General features: G+C 41.2%; 2 protein-coding genes across 3 annotated transcripts in view; one reads left to right on the top strand and one right to left on the bottom strand.

Annotated features, from left to right (window-relative positions):
• Window positions 1-877: 877 nt before the first annotated feature.
• LOC106488983 (poly(U)-specific endoribonuclease-B-like) lies at window positions 878-14635 on the top strand. Its single transcript, XM_013948099.2, has 7 exons — window positions 878-1625; window positions 6395-6494; window positions 8414-8510; window positions 9763-9884; window positions 9973-10085; window positions 11757-11910; window positions 14345-14635. The coding sequence occupies exons 1-7, from the start codon at window positions 1615-1617 to the stop codon at window positions 14606-14608; spliced, it is 861 nt and encodes a 286-aa protein (XP_013803553.1). The 5' UTR covers window positions 878-1614; the 3' UTR covers window positions 14609-14635.
• The window catches only part of LOC106488985 (uncharacterized), a 29299-nt gene continuing 14313 nt past the window's right edge, over window positions 2755-17740 (bottom strand). The window contains exons 6-10 of one of the 2 annotated variants that reach the window (XM_067305692.1): window positions 17181-17409; window positions 16746-16924; window positions 15916-16014; window positions 5156-5228; window positions 2755-3560 (exon numbers count right to left, since the gene is read on the bottom strand). In XM_067305692.1, coding sequence (XP_067161793.1) covers window positions 3446-3560; window positions 5156-5228; window positions 15916-16014; window positions 16746-16779 — 321 coding nt within the window. In that variant the 5' untranslated portion in view covers window positions 16780-16924; window positions 17181-17409 and the 3' untranslated portion in view covers window positions 2755-3445. Of the gene's footprint in view, window positions 4155-5155; window positions 5229-15915; window positions 16015-16745; window positions 16925-17180; window positions 17410-17740 lie in introns of both variants that reach the window. The other variant, XR_010885726.1, reaches the window with a different exon arrangement.

Below are 17740 nucleotides of genomic sequence, written 5' to 3'. Positions count from 1 at the left end.
CTCAACAGTTAAATCATAGGACAGAAGTTTTGTGAGACATCTGAGTATAAGTTTGGTTATGAAATCATTAGCAATGATACTGATCTGACCTGTAGGATCAAATTGATCCCTGGCATTACCTGGTTTACTGGGGTGTAATTTTATCAAAGAATAATTTAAATCTGCTAACTCCAGTGGGGATGCTGCTTGTAAAAGAAAATTCCCTAGGCTCCCAAACTCTCTTTCCACTAATGTGATTAAAGGAGTTATGACTTTGTTATAGAAGGAATATGCCCACTGACTTATGTATTTTAAATGAAAGCCTAGGAAAAGACTTCTTACATTCAGATGATAAACACAAGCACTGTATTTTTTGGTTTATCTTGCTTGCCAACAACTGCAATAAATGGTAATAAAAAATTGTAAAGAAAAACTTCTGTTAAAATTAAGGATTTTGAATTTTGAGATACGTTAATTTCTCTTGCCAGTGTTAAAATAAAGCTTCATTTTTCAGTGTGTTAAGTGAGCTAACTACATGTCCAGTCCCACATGCAATTTCATGTGGCAGACATCTTCATTACCTGGAGTTTTGTTTATCTCTAATATGTTTCTTTGAAGAGGTACCTGGACCAGAAGTACAGAACCACTTGTATAAATGGAAGCCTAACGCCAAAACATTTGGCTTCTGTATATATAGAGTCTAAGACCTAAAGCTATGTCTTCAGGAATTAATTAATATGAGGAAGGAAATTCAAAAAAAATCAATCAAACAAAAATAAGCTTTTAAAACTGAAGCTTTAATTTAGCCACAAAATGAATGCTTGCTTCCCAGGAAAGGTACTGGAGGGAGTACCTACGCTTACAAGCACCTGCCACCATTTGCTTCCAGTGAGGCCTGCAGTGCTGCATTTGTAAAACATTTCCTGGTTGTAATGCCTCCTATCACATAAAAGATCCCAATTAGCAATTTCAGCTGCAAGCAGAAAAGCACAAGGTGTTTGTTTTTTCTTCCCTACCTATAATTTCCTTAGATCCCTGATTTATTGTCAGCTTCCCTTCCATTGCCATATTATAACTGTACCTAAAACAGTAACACCAGAATAGCCTGTCCATTTCAGTCAAGGCTTTCAGACTTGAAGAGCTTTGTTTTGGGGCCTAAAATTCACATGGGGATCTAAACTCTATTAATAAATAATCCAACATAAATCCAGAAGTAATGACATGACCAAAGTCTAAAGTTTGTACAAGGATCTCAAATTCACATACAAGACCCAGGTGGGAAATGAAGCCAGCTCCACCATATTTGTCTATATTCTTTGTTGTACTGATTGCCTACAATGATAAGATGCCGAATGAGACTGGTGGAGGTGGCTCTGACTTCCTGGTATTAGTGCGTCTCTGCTGACAGAGGCACAAGGCAAGGTACTGTCGTTACCTGCCACGTTTTACTGTGGGGTTTAGCACCTCCTGCTTCTTCATTGCCTTTTTGCCCTGCCTGTCAACTGAGTGACAGTCCTAAGCAGGCAAGTGGAGTGTAAGACAGAGACAACTCCATTTGTTGGACTACCGAAGGATTTCTGAGCTTCAGATTTTCTCTGCTTAGTGTATTTGCTAAGAGAAAGATTTCTTCCTGGCATGGCTAATGGGTAAGAGAAAATCATGTTAGTTCTTTTTTTAACACCAAGGACAATGGGAATGGGATGTATTTGTTTGGGAAATGTGTGTAAAAGGGACTTAGGTGAAATGCAGCATTGCAAGAATCCTGCTTCTTGTTTCTATTCTGTTTTACTAATTCACTTCAATGTAAAAAGTTGGTGAGGACTAAAAAGACAACCGAAACATAAACTGTTTTAGCTGAAGTAGGGTGATGCTAAGATTATATTTTGCTTACACATAGCTGATAATGTAAAGTTGTTTCTCTAGTCATCATTTGCCTGCCCAGGACTTTGTCAGAGTGACTGAATAACTTCCTACTTTTATCGCTTGACAATCAATTTTCATTTCCACCTACAAAACCTGTCTTATTAGTTCTTTTGTCTTTCAAATATCTAGTTTAAACTAAAAAAACACTATTGGAGTCAATAAAATAAATACATACCGATATAAGAAAGAGGAAAATCAAAAGAATTGTTATATCTTGTATTAACCCTATGAGATGGTGAATGTATTTCACAACATTAGAACCAAATTTTTTTAAATGAATGAAAACTTCTTGTAAAAGTTTGCTCATCAAGCTTTCCAAATGCTTCTGCACCCTAGACTAAGATTAAAGGATTAAAAACAACTGGACATTGTTCAAAGGACCTGTGAAGATAAATTTACTTTAGAAAAGATGTTCAGTCAAACCTTCTTTGCAGAGCTCTGTGTGACCATTGGCAATATATATTTTTCTTGATTTGACTTGCTGACCTGATTCTCTGCTGACCCTTTAATTCTCTTCATCTCTTGAGTCATTTCTGGTTTATCACAATAAAATATTTCATGTTGGGGAATTGTTTTGTGCAGAGTGAAGGTTTCATACAAGAAAATCACTTTGAAAAAGTGGCATATCATGTAAATGTTTCATTTGAAAGCAATAATAACAATGGAGATTCTTTTGCTCTAGCTGTACTGCTGTTACCTTAGAGTTAGTGTTGCAAAGATTCTCCCTAAAAGTCTTCTCAGCTCTTACTTACTGCGAGTAAGTGGTTTTTGTTGATGGGCTGGTGTTTTGTGCACTTAAGGAGATTTGAGCAAGACTCCAACTGGACAAAATCCAATTGGCCAGACTTCATGTGTAAAAATGATTTATTCCAAATCACAAATCTAACAGCTGAGGGATATCACTATAGGGAGGGGATTATAAATGAATGATAAAGACCTCTGATTTGAATGATACGTGCAATCATATTGAAAACCAGAAGGTAAATACACAATACTCTTTTTCATGAAACACATAGCATTTACCTAAATGCTATGTGTCATAGATTTACATGAAGGTGTTGGGCTTCTTCACTTTGAAGTTGTCTTACCTCACATGTGTAGGTTAAATTACAGGCCTTTTTTTAAAGAAATACTGTCCAGAAACAGTTTTTACAAGATGACTATATAAGTCGCCAAACAAGTTCTTTGCTTTGGCAGGGATATATTTCTCTTTATTCTAACTTTCAGGTAAAATGTGTGCAGCTGCTCTCTCTCCTCTTTTTGGAAATGAAAGGGACGCCAAAAAGGAGCTGGAGAGTCCCTGATGATATTGTGGTAGCACCCAGCAGAGGAAAAGGAGAGAAAAGGCATTTATTTTATAAAATTAAGTGATTTTAAAGTCTTGGGGCACATTTTCTGAATGCAGGAATATGTTTAGCAGGAGTATGTTTATTAAATAAATATGAGGACTGAAATCCGTAGGTATGCTCTTGCTGTAACCCTCTTCCAAGTAAAGACGCTTTGAACTTGTCTCCATGAGTGCATGGAATATATCATAACATTTCTAGAGGAGGAAAGACGAAACAGAGCCCAACTGTCCTTCATAAACAACACAAATCTGCCAAGAGCAGACCAGGACCAAGAACAAGCAGGAGGTTTTGCAGGGAACGACAGATTTCCTGTATGGAAAAGACAATTTTCACCAAAATACTTATCTACTAAAATATATGTATACATAATACTACACATATAGTACAAAATACTAAAAAAAAGCTAACCCCCCCCCTAATATTTCACATACCTTGAATGTTCAATAGACAGCACCTCTCCACTGTGGGTAGTAACTTAGGTGAAGGCAATAAGGCAAAAACTGCATTAAACATAGCATGGACGTATTCAAACAGATAATATCAGTCGATGCAGTGGAGTAGACAACAGAAACATCCAGAAAGCAGAAGAGAAGTGACCCAGTAAAATTAGGTCACTCCAAGGTAGCGTGAATGTAGACAGCATTTGAAGTTTGAAAAACGTCTTTGGTAGTCTTCTGTGAACTTGCAGATCCTGTTCTTGGGACTTCAGCTGAGCTAATGAGATGAACAATTTTCTGTTTAGTGCTGGTCTGTAAGCTCTTCAGAGGAGGAATTACTGTCCTCAAGACTCAGGAAAGATTGTGGAGGTAGAGTTGGAAATAAATAAAAATGCTGCTCTTGCTTGCCTCTGTGATATGTTGGACAGCTAATTCCCTCTGAAGTTGAGTGGGTATCCTGTATGGGCTGTACAGTCGATATGGTTAATGTGATGCCACAAGCCACACTTTTACTTTATATGCAGAGCAGGGGTTGGGCAAGGGCTAAATATATCTGCTCTATGACAGCATCATTCTACTCCACTGTAAGACCTATGCAAATACTTGTTCCATGCAAAAACCTTCCTTCATATTCATGTTTAACCCAGGCAATAAACATATCCTTTGGCTCCCATATACTAGAACTTTTAGTCCTGTTCCTTCTTTCAGTTATTTCATACCTGTTCAAGCCCAGTTCAAAATCAAGTGATTTTGTAGATTTTCCCATCAACAATAATCTCAAAGTATCACAGAGCCAGAGCAAAAACGGACCGTCAGTGCCTCCAGCATAGTTCAGGTAGATGATGGCTCAGATTCCTGGTTGCAGGAGATTTAGGTGTGGCAGCCGAAGTAGTTACAATTGTCTGCCCTACCCTTCTGTAGGAGGTTGCTTTCCTCACACTGAATATCAGATGTGCTTCATGCTCTTGAGCTGCTGCAGTTTATCCTCTAGTTCATTAATGCAAAGAAGCTGATTTTGGCTCTTAACTCAGGGGTATGAATTTCTTTAGGCAATAAGTCCTTGAGGACTTTTGGGGGACTTTAATCTTAGGTTGTAGGGGCTACATCCCAGAGAAAAAGGACTGCTCAATGAGGCAAAAAAAAATTGCAGTTCTCCAGGCACAGTTTGCTACTTTCTTTTTCCATCAACATGGCATGTAGAACAGCAGTTTCTGAGCCAGCCGCAAAGCTCGGTCTAGTACAGGAGAAGGCACGTAAAATCTTGCTGTATTGCTTCTGAAGCAATCTCCCACCATTTGACTAATGCCCTCTTTTCTGCTATGAGTTCTGTGCCTTCCCTGCCAACAACAGGGTGTGCCTGTCTGGCTCACTGTTTCACTCTTCCTTGCTCTCCTGCTGCAGGTTACACAGCTTTCTCTGTGCAGTCACATCTAGGCTGCCACGTCAGGAGACTGTTTGTGAACTTACCACTGTATTTGTTTGCTCTTTCTGCTGGACAGCATGCAATCTGCCACTGGCTTGAGGATGCAGTATCTCCAGCCTGTCCAGAATAGAAAGAGAGGACATAACAGTTATCAGTCAGGAGGTTCAGAGCTGGGCTAAAGGTGCCTTGGTCCAGTTTGGGAGAACCAGTTGTTAAAAACATGGCAAGTTGCTCAAATGGCTATTTGGAAAAAAAAAAAAAAAAAAGCCCACATTGACAAACTTCTGCACTTTTCATCTTGAAAACATCTGCTTTAGAGCAGAAGATCAGGAGTTCTTTTCTGGGCTTCGATGCATGTGCTGGTTTGTAACTGATTAATTCAACTGTCAGTCATTTTAAGACTAATCCAGTCCTCTTTCTTCTCTACCATATTCTGTGTTGACCTTGTCTGTCAGTGTGGACATAATGTCCTGGAACTGGAGCTACTCTTGGGCAGTTCATCACAATAACAAATCTTCCTAAATCTTGTTGATGAATGGATGGATAGATTTCTGAGAACTATCCACAATTATGCAGGGTAAAAGTCCATTAAAATGAGGAAAGGACCAGCCTAGGTAGGTTTGTATGAGCATTTAGGATCAGTGCACAGGAGAATTTTATTGTATGGCGCCTCTGTGTTTAGTGTCTTAGTGACCCTTCATTACTCTAGCTTTATGCCAGTGTAACCATGCATATGCGCAAAGGACAGCATCTCTGATGGGGGGTCCTGCAGTACTGAGATGCAGGAAATTGGAAGAAAGAATGTGTATAAGATTGCTGCTAGAAAAGCAATCATAGAGAGAATTTTTGCTTCCTGCTTTGTTGAGTAGTGTTGCTGCATGTTGCCTGCTGATAACAGTCTCCTGCTTGCCAGTGATTTGTATGTAGAATCCTTCTGAATGAAACACCAGCATCTTCATTTTTATTTTAGTGCATGGAAAACAGCAGGGAAGCTTACTGACAGGAATTTTGTTAAAATATATTCTAAAATAACTTCAGGGAAGAGGCTCAAATTCCCTTACAGATTACTTGTATTCTTTAGGTATTAACATCAACCATATGCTATATGGTTTTCACAGCAACACTGACAGCAAGGTGTTGGGAAAAGAGGGAGCTCTCCTGATGACAAATTAGTATCCAGAACATAGTTAGAGTGACACTAAAAGACTCTAGAAGTGTCTTTCATAAAGACCTAACAGTATGTGTCTTTTTCAACATGTGTATTTCGCTGTGTTTCTTGGCAGGAAGGCCTTAAACCATGAACTTTCTAAACTTTTCAATGAGATGTGGGATATGGATGTTAACCGCTTTATGCCTGGGAAAGACTACACAATTGAACTGCAGGTAATTAATTACTAAGTAACATAAGGATTAAGGGCAGGATGGTGTTGTAGGAAAAGGCATAGGTGAAACTGCCTTTTGTTAAGAGCTGCCTATGCTTCATAATTTTCATTAATGGTACAGTCAGGACTTCCTGATGGGGAAGAGTCACTTGGGAGAGGGAATAGTACAGAGAAGGCCGGAGGCTGAGTGTGTTAATGGTTCACACTCTACCTGGAAGCTGGTTACAAGTGGAGTTCCTCAAGGGTCTGTCTTTCATCCTGTACTATTTAATATCTTTATCAATGACCTGGAGGAGGAGACAGAATGCAACCTTTCCAAGTTTGCAGCCGCCAGCAAACTGGGGGGAAGCAGTCAATATGCTCAAGGGCAAGGCTGCCATTCAGATAGACCTAAACAGGCTGGAGGAATGGGCTGAAGGAATCTCGTGAAATTCAACAGGGACAAATGCAAATGGGACAGGTTGCCCAGAGAAGTTGTGAAATCTCCATCCCCGCAGGTTTTCAAGCTCCATTAGGACAACACCCTGAGCAATATAGTCTGAATTCAGTGTTGACCATACTTTGAGCAGAAGGGTGGACTAGAGACATCCTGAGGTCCCCTCCACTCTAGATGTTTCTGTGACTGTATGACTGGGTGTTTGTATGTGTGTATGACTGCATGAATGGTCTGAGTGACTTGCACTGAGGGAAAAGATAAGGCAGGTCCCAAGTCATTCTTAGGGGACTGGGGGAGGACACAGAGGGAAGAGGATCCCTAGGTCTCTCCTGGAGAGTGTGGAGTAGCACAGAGATGTGGGTGAGAAGGGTTTTGGGGTAGCTGCTGTCACTCCCAGGGAACTGTGATGGAGGAGTAGGTATCAGATTTGATGAGCAGCCATTTGACTCCCTGCTGGCTCAGTGTGGCACAAACGTAACTATCTGCTATGGCCACAAATTGCAGCAGGTCCCTGAATAGTCAGTATCCACTTTTGTACTCAGACAAGTGCTTACACACTTCACTACACTGTTGCTTCCTATTGTAAGATATAATTTTCTATTGCTGATAAACTTGAAAGAGGAGTACCTACCTCAGGCCAGAATGTGTGGGGGGCAAATCTTCTCCCATGTGGCTTCTCTGTTTCTCAAAACAAGGCTCTAGTTACTCTTTGCCCATGTTAACAAACTGCTACTCACCTTTTTTCCCCTCTTTCCTTGAGAATGTCCTCTTTGGAGCCAGAACTTGAAAACCGTCAGAAAAAGTCTCCTTTCTGTTTTGGATGTGCTTATTTGTAACCTTGATTAAAATGCCCTTAAACATGAGCCAGCTATAAGTCTCTGAAAACCTCAGACAACTGAACGTCTGCCTGTCCAAATCTGCTGGAGCTGCACAGAACTGTCTCAGCTCCTCCCTGGCACTGAGGCGATGGCTGGGGCTGTGGTCATGAAGCCAAAAAGAAAGAACAAGGGCTGAGCCTGAGGGATCCTACTCGGGAGTTGGATGGGTTAAGCAATAGCAGGGAGGAGAGGAGGATTAGACTGGTTAGCTTGGGGAGCAGGCTTGGCACTCAGGAGAGAAACAATACCTCTACTGCCCCCTCTGTGGCCTCATAAGCTTTATGCAGTGGGTCTGTGGATTACAAGGGAACAGAGCAGGTAGGTGCCCAAATCTCCTTTTTAAAATCTGTGTCATCACATGGGTAATCACAGTCATCTCTGAAAAAGAGTCAACAAAGGAATTTCAAACTCTTGTAATGCCAGAGATTATGTCTTTTTTCTTGATGCTGGGTGTTCTTCTGTAATATCTTCTCTTGTTCCTAAAATGATCATTCATAGCAAAGAATTTTGATAGTATTACGCTTCTTGTTTTGATTATAAAGACAGCCATTGTATTCTTTAAGTACATTTTGCTTCATCGTTGTTTTATTGTGGTGTTTCTCCTAGGGAAAAGCAGGTGACAGTGCTACCGAAGACAGTGCAGCCAGACATCTGTTTCACTACGTAAATGAAGAACGCATGAAGAGCATAAAAACTTTTGCAAGTAAGATCTGTTGTTTTGTTAAGGATGGAAATGACATGGAGAATCTGTCTTGTTTTTTATGCATATTCTTAGAATATAACATTGTGTATAATTTGGATGGTGAGATGAGAAGGAGGTGAGGCTCTTCAGGCTGCCTGTCATTTGAAGGTAATTTCCCCAACATTTGCAATGAGGTCATGGAGATTATCTGTAGCCTCAGCCTCAGAAAGAACATTGGTTTGTGCCTTAGCCAAAATTTGGATTCCTCTGAGGGTCTTCCACTACGAAGTGAAATGGATGAGAGACTGTTATTGCTTTGATGTACTTCCATGTACTGAAAAAGAAGTCAAATTCTACCTTCCTCATTTGCTCACAGCTTCTAGTCCTTTTCAGAGAGCACTGAGCCCACAGCTACCATTTGCATTTCTGTCAGCGCTATATTTTGAGCATGTCCATGAATATATGTTTCCTTCCCTGATTTTTATTTTCCCAGGCTGGAGTTACATATGTTGCTAAGCTGATCAAACAGCTGGCATAAGGGGGAGCACCATTTTCCTCTGTTCCACTGACCGCTCTCAGCCACACAATCCTGTCCCTAGTGAGGTAGCTCTGGTATTCACTGAACCCTTCCCTGAGTCACTTCAGCTCACTAACCTGGTAGGAAAACATTTAGATTTTGGATCTCAAGTATTTTTCTATCAGCTTTCTGTGCTGAATCAGCCCACAGAGTCCCCTGAGTGTCAGAGCTGGTGCAGCCAAAGTGATGGGAGGGAATGGATAGCAAAAGGGGAATAAAGGAGAAAATGAACCCACCCATTTAGTGGTCATGAGCTCAAGCTCAAGCTGTCTCATGTAGATTCATGCTTCATTATTCCTCTACTGAAGTAATGCCCACAAAGTCTTCTGTCAGCATTGCTGAAGTTCATATGCCTGTGTCTGTGTGTTCAGTGATTTGTTTTGGTAGAAGGTCATTACTGCTTCAGCCACTTGGGTCCATAAGGGAGCTCAATAGGGAGTTGTTCATAAGTATCTTAAAAAGAAGTGCAGCAGTAATCTGGCTTTGAGTCACCTCCAGCCATTCACCCAACAGTGTAGCTGAGAATGAAATTTGGCATATAGAGGAGTGTCTTTCTCTAGGGTCAGTCAAGGCATTGCTATATTTTATGGCCTTTTTTTATATGCTGGTATTCTCTAATGGCTGCACCACAGGTGTTATTATACATACGTTCTGTTCATCAGGATGAACATGCTGAAAGTTTCTCTTTTTCTGTAGCCTTTATTTCCTTATTGGACAACTATGAGACTTCAACTGGTGTAGCAGAAGTAGTGACTCCAGAAGAAATAGCTGAAAACAATAATTTTCTTGATGCTATCTTAGAAACTGAAGTCATGAAAGTGAGTAACACAGATCTTATTTTTTAGTCACTGCAAACACTGAATTGAAAAGTAAACTGTGTATATGTCTTTGTTATCTTACCTCCAGCTAGCTCATCAATTTCTGGTTAAAAAAAACCTGGCAGAGCCAAACCTTACTGATTTCAAATCTCAGCTCTATGACATCTGGTTTCAGCTCTATGCCAGAAAAGAAGGCAACAGGTATGTTTGATTAATATGTCCCCTGGTAATCCTCACACTATTCTGATTTATGTAAACATAAGATTGAGTTCTGCCTTTTAGATACAAAAATGGAAGACAGTCTCAAAATATGTCCAAAATCAGGTGTTCATTGGTCCTGCACAGACCATGTTTAAAGACTTACTGATGATTCTAGCTGATATGCAGTATTTGTGTATCAAAGTCCTTCTCTGGTGTCCTTATAGCTCTATGCCCATTAGGTGTATAATTCTTTCTGTGCAAACAGATAGTAGGAATTAAAAACAATTTCTAGTAATTGTTTGTAAACAGTCATAGAATCACAAAATAGCTGGAAAGGACCTCTGGATGTCTCTAGTCCAAACCCCCTGCTCAAAGAAGGATTAGACAGAGCAGGCCAGGGCCTTGTCCAGTCAAGTTTTGAGTATGTCCAAGATTGGAGACCCCACAACTTCTCTGAGCAACCTGTTCCACTAAAAAAGTTTTTTCTTATTTTTAAGTGGGATTTTCTGTATTTCAGTTTGTGCCCATTGCCACTCATCCTGTCACTGGGCACCACTGAGAAGAGACTGGTTTGTCTTCTTTACTCTCATCTATCAGATATATATATACAGATTGATAAGATCCCCCCTGAGCCTGCTCTTCTCCAGGCTAAACACTCCCAGCTCTCTCAGCCTCTCCTCTTATATCAGATGCTCCAATCCCTTAATCATCTTTGTGGCCTTTTGTGGGACTCACTCCAGTAAGTCCATGTCTTTCTTGTTCTGGGGAGCCTAGAAATGGACTCAGCACTCCAGATATGGCCTCACAAGTGCTGAGTAGAGGGGAAGGATCACCTCCCTTGACCTGCTGGCTGAGCTCTTCTTAATGCAGCCTAGGAGGCCACTGGCCTTCTTTGCTGCAAGGGCACATTGTTGTCCACTAGGACACCCAGGTCCTTCTCTGCAAAGCTGTTCTCGAGCTGGTTGGCCCCCAGCATGTACTTGTGCATGGGGTTATTCCTCCCTAAGTGCAGGACTTATTTCCCTTTGCTGAACCTCACGAGATTCCTGTCAGCCCATTTCTCTAGCCTGCCAAGTTGCCTCTGAATGGCAGTGCAATGCTGTATCAGTGTATCAGCCACTCCTCCCAGTTTTGTATCCTCTGCAACACGCTGAGGGTGCACTCTGTCCCATGATCCAAGTCAGTAATGAAGATATTAAAACAACACTGGCCCCAGTATCAACCCCTGGAACACATCACTAGTGACTGGCCTCCAGCTGAACTTTGTATCACTCATCACAATCCTTTGAGCCCAAAAGTTGAACTAGTTTTCAGTCCACCTCACTGTGCATTTATCTAGTCCACATTTCATCAGCTTGTCTATAAGGATGTTATGGAAGAGAGTGTTGAAAGCCTTGCTAAAATCAAGATAAATAACAACACACATATGGCTTTAACTAACAACTTTAATCATCAAATAGAAATTTAGCTTCATGGCTAGATTTCATGCAAATTTTGTGCAAAATAGGAAAGAAAACCCAACAAACCCCAAACAAAACCTGACAAAAAAAAGAAAAATTGTTCATAGATTAACCTAAGCAAGTTTGTGTTTCTTCTGGCCTTTTACCTCAGCCAATCTGAACTATTTAAACAAAGAAAAAACCTAATTATTATTCTTTTGATTTATTGCAGACTTGATTCCTGTGGTTTTGAACATGTTTTTGTTGGAGAAATTAGGCGTGGTAAACAGATCTTAGGTTTGCACAACTGGGTGCAATTTTACCTTCAGGAAAAGCGCAACCAAATTGACTACAAAGGATATGTTGCCCGGAAGAATAAAAACAGGGTAAGAATGAGTTGGGTGCCTTTGCAGATAAGATAAATAGATCCACAGAGAATGGCTGTGGTAATGAATCAAGGCACCATGATGCAGAGCAAGGGTTGGGTTCTTCCCTGTGCTCACCTCATTTTTAACTCCCTATAGGAATCCTAAATTTCCTCAGTCACTGACTTCTCCCACTCATCCTCTTCCTACTGTCATTTGTGGCTATTGCACATAGAGCAGCTGTCTACAGTTCTGGACTCCTTCAAGACATCTGGAGGCTAAAAAGCTTGGAGCAAAACTAGTCCTTCAAACACAAAATTCCTTTGCAGTTCCCTTGTCTTTAAGTGAAACTGGACAGAAACCTGTTAGTCTAGATGCCTTTTAAGCCTCAGTGCAATAAGTTCCAAAAGGTCCCATGTTGGGAATTACTAAGACCAAGCTAGAAAAGGTACTTTGCTGAAGAGGCAAGTTATTATGGGGTTTGTACAATATGCAGTGTTGGATTCTTAGGACTAGGAGATCTGGGAGCTCACCCTTTGGAAGCTGAAGCTATTGAAAAGACTTCTTCAGCTTCAGTGACTTTTGAATTAGACTTATTTGGTGCTGTTGCTTCCTTCTTCCAACCCAAGGCCTGTAAATCTCAGCTCTGAAAATTATGAGGCACTGACAGCTTGGAACCAGAGTACCAAAAAGTGAAGCTTCAAAGCTATTTTAGGATATTGCATTCAAGCTTATGAGGTAAAATAGAAAGTTTTGTCTAGATCTACTGCTTACTCTGAGGTGGGTGAGGAGAGCACAGGCTGATGCACCTGCCCCAAATGCCATGTCCCCTTGGCAGCAGTGTTTGGTGGGGGCTGGACCAGACAGCATTGCATGGTTAGCCCCTGAGCCACTAGCTGTCCCCTCTCAGTTGCTCCCAGGGCACAACGATGGGCTGGGCTGTTACTGTCCATCTTAGGGCAGCTCCAACAGCTTGGCTACCAGGGCACTGTACAAATGGGGCTCTACAAACTGGTGGGCATGGTTGTTTTTTATTTTTCCTGGCAGGAAAGTGCTATTCCACCAATTCTAAAGGAAGCAGATGAGGGCCTCTGTCCTCTTTCACAGAGTCTTAGGGATCTTTCTAGTACCCAGCGAAAGCATGGGATGCCAAAGTATGTCTGGCGAGCTTTTCAGTTGTATTTTCTTACTGGTTAGAGGGTCCTTCTGTGCACGGTCAGGTTGTGCTGGCCCCAGGGGTCTTGCCTGTGCAGCCTAGCAGGTGCCATAGAAGCCAGCTCACCAGTGCAGTGTGGGTCCCCCAGGCATTGGAGGTGGGTGCTGTGGGTGCCGCCGGTGACACTACGCTATTGCGAATGTGCCGGCGTGAATGCTGAGCAGTCTGTGAGGAACCGTTACAGTGCCAAATGGAGCATGGATATAGGTACGGCGCCAAATGGAGCACAGGTACTTCCAATGCCTAGGTAGTAGAAGCTGGTCCTCTCTGCCATTCCTTACTACACGTGCAAACAGATACTACTGCTATAGGCTCAAATGCTTTGAACCTAATCTTGCCCAGGTGTATACAAGCAGAAGAAATACTAGCACTCCCTTGAGCCCAGCTCCTTTTGCACATAAAACTAACAGCAGTGCTGGTGTTTAGGGAACTGCAACATTGCTGAAGCTTAATGGATACAAATGAACACATATGCTCCAGAGGATAGGGAAAAGGCTCTACTCCAGCTATAGGACCCTGGCATAGCAGGGATATGGCAGGGTGAGGGACATCACGTGCCTCTCCAGGTATTGTCCTTGAATCTATCACAGAAGCTCAAAGAAGCCAGTTCTGTATCTTGGTCTCTCCAGAGCATAGGTTTCAGACTTTCTAGTCACAGATCACCTGCAATAGAGACAGATTCACTGTGGCAATGGGCTAGAGAGAGGTCCAGACTGGGACAGGCAAAGGAGCTCAAAGGGATTGGACACTCATCTGTAACACCTGCTTCTCAATGAGTATCGCTATGAGCTGTGAGACTAACTTACTTCTTGGCCTTCTATAAAAATGCCAGCTATAATTCATTTGAAATGGCATTCAATATTAAAGGAGTCTACTCTATTTTGGTATCTTTCGGGGAATGGGAATAGAGGAAAAAAGCAAGGGCACTGGCCTAAACTGCTTTTTATCTATTGTCTTCAGAGGTGTAAGATTACTTTAGGTGGGAAAGATAAAACAAGGCCTGGAACCATAAACAGGAACCACTTACATCCAATAAAATTTAAAAGGAGTCTGAACTGTGGGCTTACATCTGGAACAGTTCTTTTACATCCCTCATTCCCAGTGCTCACTCTTGACGCAAACCCCTGGATGGTAGAGTGACTGAATCCTGCAATTTCTTCTAAAATCCAGAATCTAAAATTGTAGCTGTCTGGTCACAACTCTGTTGGAGATTATTCCACCGGTTGTTTCTGCTTTCAGCCCGACAAAGATGACCAAGTTTTGAGCCTCCAGTTCACTTGGAAGGGCTTGGTAAAGCCAATTGGAAGCACCTTTATTGGTGTCAGCCCTGAGTTTGAATTTGCCCTTTACACCATCGTTTTTCTGCTGTCTAAAGAAAACATCATACATGAAACAGTGAAGATAGAGGAATATGAGCTGCAGATAGTCGTTTGTCGCCATGGACGGCACATTGGAACAGCCTATCCAGTACTCCTTGGCACCAGTAGTGAAGACTTGTACTGACAGTGATCAGGAAATATTTTTTTTTGGAAGGAGGAGTAAGTTAGCAATTTATTTCTAATAACACTTTATAAATCATTCATTTTTGGTCTGCAATAAAGTGTTCAATGAATAGTGTGCCACAGTTTTGTGTGTGATCCACCTTGAAATATGCTTCTCCTCATATTAAAGGCTCGATTAAATTTGTATCAGCTTTCCTTCATGCATTATAATACTATACTTTTTCAGCAGATAATGGAATGTTTTAAAAGGCCATATTAAAATAAATACACACACTTTTCTTTTTTTGTTAACTACTATATATCTGAGAGAGCATTAATTATACATTTCGTATACCTTTCCTTCAAGACAGGAACTTTGATTTGGCACAAGGGGAATCGCTTTAGATTTTTTTTCTCCTCATTTCATAAGTTTCAAATATATTTTTACAACTGCAGTGCCCTGGACATGCAGGAAAAACATTCAGATGTGATTATTATCATTAAGATCAACTACAAGTCTATCACTGTATTGGCTCTACCCAGGTTTTTGCCTACTTGTGGAAGCCACAGGTGGCTTTCTCTCACCTAACTTTAGAAGTCTGTAGTATAGACACCTATGTTCCCATTATAGTCAGTGTCCTTCCTCTGATGTCAATATGCCTGCCCCTGTTCTTCCAAAATGTATTCAATAACCTAATGAAAGGAACTTAATTCTTTTCCTTCTCATGCCCACTCAGAAACAGGCAAATGCTGCAACCCTCTGACTGTGACTCACATGCTATAATAGTTTCTTCAACAAATCAAGGAACCTGCTAATGAAGATTTGCTGACAGTATATCATTTCCAAAATACTGCATATAACTTTCATCAACTTGCACACTAAAGTTAAGAGCCTTACTAACCTAATCAGTGATGGTAATATGCAAAGGAAAAAGCACAAAACAAAAATCGTAAAGCCTATCGACATACATTATTACATAAGGTAAAGGCTGACATATAGCAAGTTTTCCTTGTTCCAAGCACAAAAAGGCTAAAACATGGTATAAAGGAAAAGGACCTAAGGCCTGTTACCATGGAATATCTTGTAACTCCTTCATGCAAGGGCTTTAACCATTCTGATGCTCTCAGATCACCACACGCTCATATCTGCTCAGGATGTCCCTAAAGGGGTACTGGAGTGCCCTGCAGTGAGTAAAGAGGTTCCTAGACTAAGGGATGTGCTTCACTGATATTTTCTTTAGTAGCAAAGCTATAAGCAGCAAAAAAAAAAAAAAAAGGAAATAACCAAAATTGGATGATGTTACTGAAAGTCAAGTAAAACAAACTTACCTGAAGCCAAACAAGCATCACCAGTTTCTAGACTCCTCTGTTTTTCAAAGTGCAACAGCAGATACTTGTAAGAAGTCCCTGGAACTTGGCAAATCCATCCTAATAGAAAAAATATACACCGTTGAGTGATACCGTTATGAGACATTATCAGATCTGAGTGATAGTTCAAGTAGTAAAAATAAATGGCGAGAAATAAACTGTACAAATTCTTCTAGGGCACGCATTTGGTGATGTCAGAGAATGAAATGTTACATTTTCAGTTTATACTGAAAGCAAGTAGAGTTGTTTTTATATGATTACATCAGAACTGTATAATTCTGCCATTATGTCTTCTATGCAAGGGCTTAACTCCAGGCCTAAATATGAACATAACTGGTATAAGCAGCTGACTTAGCCAGAGGGGATCAGTTGTTTACAGGGAAATTGTGACTGTGTATACTGCAGAAGTGTGAATGTTGTTTGCAATGTAGAATATAAACTAAGGATGTGAATAAGGGCTTTCCTTTTTTTCTCCTTCTGTGATTTAATTGCTACAGCTTATGCCTAGGCAATTAGCAGATTTAACAGATAAAGCTGGATAGAACTTCACATAAGCAGAAAATTACAGGAAAGCAGGTGCAAGCATATTATCTAACCATTAGCAAATACACCTGCTAAGCAAAAGGGGAGATGAGGGAGGGGGGCAAATAATAAAAACAGAGGCACAGACTAAGGATTCAGATTTGCATCAAATGGTACAAGAAGAAAACTGCAAAAGAGAAGCCCAAAGATCCCTGAATACCTAGGCACTCACTGGTTACCTGCCCAAAATGACCAAGAAGGGCAATTACCTGAGTGTTTGTGACTTGGCTGTCCAGAACTCATGCTTGCTGTTAAATGCACTCTTTGACTTGACAACCAGGCTGCTCTCTCTTAAGCTGACTAGGCTGTACCTGGACTCAGCAACAAACCCAGCCCCTAGACTGTGGGGAGGAGAGAAGCTGAACTGCTGAGCAGGAAGCTGCTAAGTCTACAGAAAACAGAAATAAGAGTCAATTTAGGATTTAAATATTTTATCAATTCACAACAATTATGAATAGAAGGACCCTTGGGAAAACTGGAGATGTGATCATGTGCTCCCACAGTGTAGAAAGAGGAACTACAGCCACTAACAGCATTGCAGCAGACATATCCCAGGTAGAGGGAGGAAATCCTCCTTCCAGTCTTATGAGCTGTCCAAACAAGTCTTAAAAGGAATGTATACAGTGCCCATCCTGTGATCCTACCTGCACATAGTGCACATCCCTGGGATGGTTGGGAAGAAGACCCAAGCCTCACAGCTCTGTGTTCAGAGAAGACCGTGTACATCCTCTGCCCTCAAAACCTTTCCACTCCCCTCCCTTTCTGTGTGTGCCTTGGGTCAGCTTCTTGGCCCCTACATCATCAGCTCAACCTCACCCAGCAGTGGCAGAAAACAGAGGGTGGCTCACACACTGGCCCCTGGAAGAGGGTGACCTGTAAGAGAAACACAATATATATCTCCCCTCCATTACTAACTGCATTGGATTGAGAATGTAATTCTTTGATATCCCTCAGAATATGCTTAAATGCAGAGTTACAAGAGAGACTGGCTTAGAGAGGCTGTTGAATTGGGCAAGACACTCTGGAAGATGTCTTTAATAGTCAACATTTTAAAGCAACAGCTGTGCCCTCTTGTGGCCAATTCGACTATCATTCCTGCAGTTCTCTGCATTAAAAATCTCCTTTATACAGTATTCTTGAAAAGCAAAGCAATGCTGTAACTGAGGGCACAGTTTCATGAGGTTCAGCTGCCTGTGTCCCAGGT

Source organism: Apteryx mantelli, chromosome 1, assembly GCF_036417845.1.
Source record: "Apteryx mantelli isolate bAptMan1 chromosome 1, bAptMan1.hap1, whole genome shotgun sequence".
Taxonomy (NCBI): domain Eukaryota; kingdom Metazoa; phylum Chordata; class Aves; order Apterygiformes; family Apterygidae; genus Apteryx; species Apteryx mantelli.
The sequence above is the reverse complement of the archived record's forward strand: the minus strand, read 5'-3'. Positions and strand labels throughout refer to the sequence as shown.

Excerpts from the sequence above, each read along its gene's own strand:
- LOC106488983 (XM_013948099.2), top strand. Across the intron at positions 10,086-11,756 it reads GCCAGAAAAGAAGGCAACAG|ACTTGATTCCTGTGGTTTTG; the intron begins GTATGTTTGATT and ends GATTTATTGCAG. Across the intron at positions 11,911-14,344 it reads CCCGGAAGAATAAAAACAGG|CCCGACAAAGATGACCAAGT; the intron begins GTAAGAATGAGT and ends TTCTGCTTTCAG.